At 38.8% G+C, this 9328-nt stretch overlaps 1 protein-coding gene across 1 annotated transcript in view; it reads left to right on the top strand.

Moving 5' to 3' along the window:
- Window positions 1-8304, top strand: part of EIF2AK3 (eukaryotic translation initiation factor 2 alpha kinase 3) — a 63602-nt gene extending 55298 nt beyond the window's left edge. The window contains exons 14-17 of the mRNA XM_047745473.1: window positions 363-530; window positions 3048-3149; window positions 5762-5824; window positions 7314-8304. Of these exons, the coding sequence (XP_047601429.1) occupies window positions 363-530; window positions 3048-3149; window positions 5762-5824; window positions 7314-7493 (513 nt within the window). The 3' untranslated portion in view covers window positions 7494-8304. The remainder of the gene's footprint in view (window positions 1-362; window positions 531-3047; window positions 3150-5761; window positions 5825-7313) is intronic.
- Window positions 8305-9328: the final 1024 nt, after the last annotated feature.

A 9328-nucleotide genomic window follows, 5' to 3' on the forward strand; every position in this document is an offset into this window, starting at 1 on the left:
GTGCATTTACTATTATTACTACTATTATATCATGGCTTCGGTTATAAACATAAAAAGCTTGCCAAAGGAGAGTATAAAGAATACTGAGATTGAGGACTGGGCCCTAGAGAATGTGAATCTGTAAGAGTTTAAATAGATGTTCAATAAATGTGCATTTCCTCTGCTACCCTTCCCTTTTCCTTACTCTAACAATACTTACTCAGCATTGAAGGCTTGCTTTTATTTTCCAATTAGTCTGTTTAATGCTTGAGAACATCTGGTTTCTTGTATTTCTCTTCTGTAGTTATTTCAATTATTCTCTTCACTTCCTCTCCTTCTCCATGCACACCTATCATGCTTTTGTCTGTCTTATTTTTTTCCAGCCTTCCAATATATTCTTTACAGTGGACAATGTGGTCAAGGTTGGAGACTTTGGATTAGTGACCGAAATGGACCAGGACGAGGAAGAGCAGATGGTTCTGACCCCGATGCCAGCATATGCCAGACACACAGGACAAGTGGGGACCAAGCTGTATATGAGCCCAGAGCAGGCAAGTTTTTTCTTTTCCTTCTGAATTAACAATGGATCTTCGGTTAGCGTGGCTCCAAGCTAGATGTGCCCCGTAAATCTCCATCCACATCCACATTTTTCTTAAAATACCCAGTAAGATAAAATCTGAAAATTATGAAAACTGGTAGTAGGGTTCACAAGTAGCACAGCTAGGGTGCAATTTCTAGATCCTGAACTGGGGATGGATTAAGAAAAACACAGTGCATAAAACATGCACTCACCCCTGAACCAGAACCTGACAGCAACCCGAATTTAGAAAAAGACTTTGAATGCCTCTCTCCCAAATTTAACACCAATTCTTCTTGTGTAAACTATGTAGAAAAGAGCCAGCTAGAGCCAGAGGTCCTGTACTGAGCTGCTCGTTCTAATAATCACAAGCAACTTCTAGAATGTACCATGGCAGGAAATAGAGGTAGATGGGCTGGGATATGTTGCCTTGTGGGGATGCTTAGTCTCCAAAGGAAAAGTGCTGTGAACAGGACAGAGCCTGGAAGAGTGGTGGGAGCAGGGCATCCTGGGAGCATCAGAGAAGCATGCCCAGCCCAGCTAATGATGCTCACAAGCTTATGTATGTTTCTATATTAGCAGTTCTCAAACTTTTTGGTCTCCATACCTGTTTATACTTGTAAACATGATTGGGAACCCAAGAGTTTTTCATATGGGATTTCATCTATTACTATTTGCTCTAGGGGCGCCTGGGTGGCTCAATGGGTTAAGCCTCTGCCTTCGGCTCAGGTCATGATCCCAGGGTCCTGGGATGGAGTCCTGCATTGCATCACCTGGCTTTCTGCTCAGCAGGGAGCCTGCTTCCCCCACCTCTCTGCCTCCCTCTCTGCCTACTTGTGATCTCTCTCAGTCAAATAAATAAATAAAATCTTTTAAAATAAAATACTTCTTCTCACTATATATAATCTATTCTCTATGTAGGGAATATAGGAATGTGTAAGGAAAAAAAGAAAAATCCCTTACTTAAAAACATCTCTAAAGCATTACCAGTCATCATTATTTCCTTCTAGTATATGTATACACATCTTACAACATGTGTTTACACATACCTTATTTCGGAAAACAAAATTGGGATTCTAGTCCTGAAAACTTTGGATAAAATATTAAAATCAAGCCTTTCCTACATTATATCATGTTTTTAGAGAATAGTTTTTGGTGTGCAGTATTCTCTCTTTTGAGGAATGTATTCAACATTTGATTTGGACATTTTTAGTTACTTATAAACTTTGCCCTTAAGAGTATCACCTAAATAACTCTCCCTATGTACTAATCTCTATCCCCTTTTCCACTACCTTTGGGCAGATGAGATTAAATAGGACTATTAAATGGAAGTCAGCGTTTATTGCCAAGTTGCTTTTCATGAAGGTGTGCTAGTTTAGATTTTCCAAATACTGTATGAGGGTGTGCTTTTCACCGTACCTCTGTAAGCTCTGTCTTTGAGCATACTTCCTTAGAATATTTCTCAAACCCCAAGGACAAGAGGTAAGGAAAGGAGGGGAAGGTCATGCCGTTGATGTGGTCATTGAAACTTTGGATCTGATACTCTGTGCACACAGAGGTGGGCTGGCTGGCAGAAGGAGCCAAGGAGACGGGTGTCAACTACCCTTTAGACAGGAGGTGGTGGAGGTAGGTGGTGGAGGAGGGCTTGGAGTCCCCCCATTAAGAAATGCCTCTTTGGAGTGGTTTCAAAGTGACGCCCTTCTCTAACGTTTGCCAAATATGAAGTTCTGTGCCTAGGGTAATTTTCACAAATAAAAGAGTTCTTCTAAGTCCCAGGAGGTCACTTTTAATCTGAATGAGGCTTTGTTTAATAGAGTAGTTGGGCTGTAATTCTTCTGTTCATTTTAACAAGTAAGTTTTTATTGAGGGCCTTCTCTATACTTAGCCCAGTGCGGGATGATGGGAACACAAAAGAGGCATTTCCTTCCCTCCAGGACTTTATAATCTGGTTGTGAACAATAAGAAATAGACACATGTAAAATACAACTAAGAATGCAAAGTAGTCCATAATTAAGTGTGTTAATGAGGGCTAACCGCAGTTGATGAGTGGTTTGGAGTAATGAAGATTTTCTCATAAAAATGGGTGAGGTCTAAGATGATTAGAAATGAGAGATCTGCTTTAGATAGTGTTGGCTTTGAAAATCTTCACCTCCGGGGCAGTGGAGCCGCTTTTACTGGCTCCCACAAACTTTTTTAGCATTGCAAGGCTCCAGGTTTCTGCGGGGCCTATTTTACTGATGCATATCTCTGAGCAGTACCTGGGCTTTCCTTCTGTAATGCTGAGTAGTTTAATTACTCTTGCTGTAGTGAGTTAAAGAAAAGAGGCTGCAGAGATCATTAACTCTTTACTAACGTTTTTTTACCTGAACAGTTACATCTAAACCCAGGAAGTAACTAGGTCAAACTTTGGGTTTCACTAATGCAGTGTTACCATATTTGTATGATCTCTCTTAATTTTTTTCTAATATTTCCTCTTTGTGTGGTATTTCAGATTCATGGAAACAACTACTCTCATAAAGTGGACATCTTTTCTTTAGGCCTCATTCTGTTTGAATTGCTGTACCCATTCGGCACTCAGATGGAGAGAGTCAGGGTAAGTTCCATCCCCCCATTCAAACAGGTAGAAAAAGAAAATATTCTTAAATTTACAAAAGAAAGCATTTTAAAAGAAGAGTTAGTCATTCTTAATACCAGCAGAGTAGTTCACTGCAAGTGGAAGAGTTCATGTGAGCATTATAGGGAGGGTTTGTAGACTGTTTGCTTCCATTTCAAGCTCAGTCTTCAAAAATTACTTGTTCCTTGTTGTCACTTCATACAATATCCTGCACTCAGTAAATTTGTAATAAGTGCAAAGCGAGGGGAACCTCAGGGTAATGGAGCTGGAGAGGAAGTGACATGGTAGTCATTGGTCAGAAAAGAATTTTCTAGAAGGCAAGTGATCATACACTCATACACTTAAAAACTGACAAACTAAACATAATTAGTTGGGGTTTTTTTCTCTCAAAATAAACCATGACCATGGCTTTTGAGGAAGACTCCTGAAAGTCTTTGAAAAGGAGGTCAGTCACATTTTCCCCATTGTTCATAGGTGGTCACTCTCAACATTTCTAACCATTGTCCCAGGTATATACCTCCAATATTTTCAAAGTTTATGCCCTTATCACCATTTCTGTATCAATTTTACTTCTTATCTGTTGACTCCTGTCCATAGCAGAAGAGGATGTAGTTTTCATATAGGACCGAAGGGTTCATATGTTCTAACCAAAGGGATCTACCAGGTGCTCCATCCAATAAATGGGAAAAAAAAAGAAGAAAATTTTAAAACCAGAATGACTAAATATCAGAATATTCTAAAAGCTTCTAGAAGGATATGAAACGGGTCCTATATATGTAAAGAATCAGAATCATACAGCATCAAAATTTATGTAGCTACAAGTGCATCAAAGAACCCTATCAAGAAAATAAAAATACAACATACAGAATGGGAAAAAGCATTCGTGAACCACATACCTGATAAAGCCTAGTAATCCAGAACATAAAAAGAACTATTATGACTCAACAAAAAGACAAACAACCCAATTAAAAAATGATCAAAGGACTTGACTAGACATTTCTCCAAAGAAGATACACAAATGGCCAGTAAGCACAACATCATTATTCATTAGGGAAATACAAATCAAAACCACAATGAGATGCTACTTCACGGCGTTTAGGACAGCTGTAACGAAACAAAACAGAAAAGAAGTGGTGTTGGCAAGGACATAGAAAATTGGAAGCCCCATACATTGCCGGTACGAATGTAAAATGGTACAGCTGCTATGGAAGCAGTCCAACTGTTACTTAGAATGTCAAACATAGAGGGGCCCTTGGGTGGCTCAGTCAGTTAAGCATCTGCCTTCAACTCACGCCATAATCTCAGGGCCCTGGGATCGAGCTCCGCATTGGGTTCCCTGCCCAGCGTGGAGTCTGATTGTCCCTCTGCCTCTGCCCCTCCCCTAAACTCATGCTGTTGAAGAGCTGGTGCCTCATTCTTTGACATGAGATCTTTGGAACTGTTTTGTTTTCCCTTCTGGAAGCTCTTAGGTCTCTCCCTTTATCAGTGCCATTATTACATTTAGTCCTTTCATTGGTCTCCCCCCTTCCCATTTATTGTACTTAAACAGGTAGGTCCCTTCAGGTAGAAGATGTGACTCTCGGTTCTAATAAATTTCTTGTGTTAGTTTTTGATAAATTCTTCTCCACTTTTTCTGTTTTATTTTTCTGGAACCCTGACTTAATCCTATAAATGCCTAATCTTTTTTTCTCCTACTTCCCATCTGTTTGTCTCTCTGTGTACTGTTCTTTGCAAGAGTTCCTTAATGTATTCCAATTTCCTAATTTTGTATTTTAACAATCCAGTTTTAATGCCCAAGATTGTTCCTTTTTATAACATTTCATTCTTTTTACATGGATTCAGTATTTTCTCTGAGAATCTCAGTTATGTGTATTTATATGCTTTAAGTATTGTCTCTTTCATCTGGAACATAAAGAGATTGATAATATATATGAAGATTTCCTAATGAACTTTCAAAAGCTTAGTTTTATACTCAGTAATTAGCACAATTGATTTGAGGGGTGTGTGTGTCTCTGTCTGTGTCTATGTGTGTGTGTGTTTAACTCAAAAAAGAAGAAGAGGAAAAAGAGGGGTGCCTGGCTGGTTCAGTCAGAAGAACATGTGAGTCTTGATCTTAGGATCATGAGTTTGAGTTCCATGTTGGGCAGAGAGATTATTTAAAAAAAGAGAGAGAGAGAGAAAAAGGGGAAGAAAGCATATATTCTTTCATATACAATACAAAGAGGCTAGATACTAATAGAAAAAATTACTCACTTAAGGGCACAAATTGTATACTCATGAATAAGTTATTTTTTTTTACACAAATCAGTCCATTCTCAGTTAAAATCCAGGCATCAGTATAATATGTACAATTCAAGCATAAGTATATCTGAATTGTTTTCTGGATTTTGATGATTTGGTGGCATGTAGATCTGTGCTCAGGAAACACTGTGTGTAGATTATGAGGTCAGGAAAAGCTGTTGATAAGTTTTCCATCTGTTTAATATTCAACCTTTCTTCTTCATCATTCCATTAGAGTATCAAAAAATACTTTTAAATAAATGGATCCACATACCAAAACATTTAAAAATAACACTTTTCTTTCTTTGTAGATCTTAACTGATGTAAGAAATCTCAAATTTCCACCACTATTTACTCAGAAATATCCTCGTGAGGTTTGTATGATTCTAATCTTTTATTTTCTTGAGAATCAAATTTAGAACTTCAAGGATTCTTAGCAGTTAATTCATCAGTTTCCCATTTTACAGATGAGGAAGCCAGAGGTGTAGGGAGGAGAGGGACCTGATCCCAAGAGCACGCAACTTGCTAAAATCACAGATGGGAATCTGGGCCCAGGGTCCTTGGCAGGCTCCTTGTCGGGGTGCTCTGTGGTCCCATCTGGGTGATGTGTAGGTTGTAGTATCCTTTTGCTTCAGTAGGTTGAACTCCTAGCACATTCAGGGGAATCGAGCCGCTGCTGTGGCTATGCCACTGATTTCTCTATTTTAGTGAATTTGGGAAGGATCTTAAAAACGGGCTTCTTTCTTTACAAAGGAGGGGTTTTCACTACTGTCCATTGACTGGAGTTAAAGCGCTCGGAATGACGCAGTAAAATGGCTCAGAAGAGTAAATTGAACTGGTCTTGATGGCAAAAATTGTGTATAATGAGCTTTTGAAGTTTGTTTTTGTTACTTTTGTCATTTTTATTCCATAATATATTTGGTCCACAAACACATCATTTTATAATTTACACATAAATCCATCTTGAATTTTCTTAAATAATTAAATTGAAGTAAGTTAGACTGCCTGTTAATTATCAAGTTGGGAACAGTCTAAATCTTTCAGGATTATAAGTATAATAAAGGATTGCATTAGAAAAATGAACTTTATAGGGGCTCTTGGTTGGCTCAGTCAGTAGAGTGAGCAACTCTTGATCTCAGGGTTGTGAGTTTAAGCCCTCATTGGGTGTGGAGTCTACTTAAAAAAAAGTAAAATATTTTTTAAAAAAAGTACTTTATAATACAGAGGTACGCTAAGCTAAGATGAAATATGTTTTACTAAAAATTACTTTGTTACATATTTTGCAAAACTGATGACTCAGTTTCCAGGGAGGCTTATAAGAATATATGTTACATTAAGAAGGGCTCAAAAAAAAAAAAAAAAATCAAGGCAAGAGGTTAAGTACTGATCTCTGGTATGATTATTTTTAATTAAAATTTTTATTGAGATAATTGTACATTCACATGATTATAGATTTGTTTTAAGTTATATAACACAGTTATAAGATGGAATTATTTTTAAAGTCAGATTATGTCTGTGTTAAAAGGACATGATTTAAGACCGTTATATGTTAGAAAAAACAGCCAATTACCACAAAATGGTCTATGTTTATTTGGAGCAGGGGTTGACAAACTATGTCCCACAGGCCAAATGCAGCCTGTTGTCTAATTATATAATAAAGTTTCATTGGGGCACAGCCGTACCCATTTGTTTACTTATTTTCTATGGCTGCTTTTGTACTTTAATGGCAAAGTTGAGAAGCTACATCAGAAACTGGCCCGCAAACTTAATACATTTAGAGAAAAACTATCTGACTCCTGATTTAGCGGACTATTTCATGGTCTAAACCTGGCCTTTCATTTCAAAACGCTTATTATATTTCAGTATGTGATGGTTCAAGACATGCTCTCTCCATCCCCCATGGAACGGCCAGAAGCTACCACCATCATTGAAAATGCTGTATTTGAAGACTTGGAGCTTCCAGGAAAAACAGTACTCAGACAGAGGTCTCGCTCCATGAGTTCATCAGGAACAAAACATTCAAGACAGTCCAGCAGCTCCTAGAGCCCTTTGCCAAGCAATTAGCCTTAACTTACGCTCGCACCCCTAGCAGATGACACAGAATACTTTCCGGGGAATGTGGCTCTCCAAAATTGTGAACTTGAAAATTTTGTTCTTTGCTCAATTTTATTTTGGACTGCTTTTTCTAAGTCATATTTAAATTGGATTTGGGGGCATGACCTAATTTGAGCCAACTTTGAACTGCTGAACTCCAAGGGAGGGCTATCCGTAAATCATATGTGGTCCTTTTTCTTCAATGGTCTCTTGAAACTGGCTGGCCAAGCTTGATAGCCCTGACCTTTGCCTGGGGAGGTAGAAACAATCCCTGAAACAAAAAAGAGAATTAAAAGGGAAATATTTTTATAGCACAGAAGAAAGTTCCTACATGTGGTAACTACATTGTTCTAGAAATATGCTTTCTAGAGGCAAGATGATGATTTTGAAATCATCTTTTTGAAATCATGATTTTGAAACTAATTTCCAAAAAAGCTGACTCCATTTTTGTCCTGGTGTGTAAAGGAAGAAAGAATCCGCACTATTTTGGAGGACGAGTAGCACAAATTGTATAATGGTTTATGTCCATAGCTAGTTTTATAGTGATATTTGCAGCATTAAATAGCTTTATTCCTTAGATGGTTCTAGGGAGAATTGAAGACCTTTTTTGTACTTTTACCTCCAATAAAGGGAAAATGAAGCTTTTTGTGTAAATTGGCCAAAAGTTCTGGTTTGGGGAAGTAAAAAGCCGTAATAAGACATGAATCATATATTACAACTAACTTCTTCAATTATGAACTTTTTAAACCTAATGAAATCTTAAATGTTTATGTGTAATCCTGTAGGTAGTTACTTTCCCAAAACTGATCATAGATAACAGTTTCATCCTCTAACTTGCTAACATGTTTTTATTTTTCACTGTAAATATGTTTATTTTTTATTTATAAAAATTCTGAACTCAATCCATTTGGGTTGGTGGTGTACAGAGCACACTTAAGTGCATTAAGTATTGTGACTTCTTTCAAGTCTAAATGATTTAATAAAACTTTAAAAAAATATTTATAGTTGATGCTTATTTTGGGGAATTAGCCCCAAGTGGTAGTTTTTCAAATTTACAAAACGGGATCACGGGTCTCAGAAGGGTCATAGCCCTACTTTCAAGAAAACTTTTCCTCACCTATTCCAAGCAGATGTGTCTTCTCTGTTCTTTCCCAAAGACTTTTTCAAAAGTCACTGGACTCATAACCAGGAGATGTTTGCTTGGTGCCTACTCTATGCCCCGAACTGGGGACAGAAAGAGGACCCCGCCCCGAAGGGAGACCTTGCAGAGACCAGGGCTGGGACAATGCCAGCCGTGCTGACATCACAGCATGTCTGGCACATCCCCCGTGGAGGCATGTGGCCTGATGGGCCGGCGAGGCACTCACCAGCCCGACACAACTTTCGAGATGAAAATGCACGATTACTACCATTTTACACACAAGTCATGCCTGCCCCGCAAAGGTCATGAGCAGTGTGTAAGCTGGAAAAATACGTCACAGGTGTCTGTGCCCTCTACTCAGACCCTGCTTTGCAGGTACAGCTTGGATGTGGTCTTCCTGCCGGGGTTCCACTTGGCTCCTGGCCGGCCCATCTCCCTCTCTCTTCTTCATCTCATGGTCAGCCTCAGGTCCCATTACCCCTTTCCTCTTCACTCTGGGAAGGGATCCAATCACTCTCTTCCCGGCCTGCCACTCGGTCCCAGCTGCAGACTCTCTCAGTCACAACCCTGAAGCTGGCCATGGCAGGTGTCATTATTACCCTTCTGGTGAAACTCAGGTCCCAGAAAGGATGCTACGATGTGC

This window comes from Lutra lutra, chromosome 9 (genome assembly GCF_902655055.1).
Source record: "Lutra lutra chromosome 9, mLutLut1.2, whole genome shotgun sequence".
Classification (NCBI taxonomy): Eukaryota; Metazoa; Chordata; class Mammalia; order Carnivora; family Mustelidae; genus Lutra; species Lutra lutra.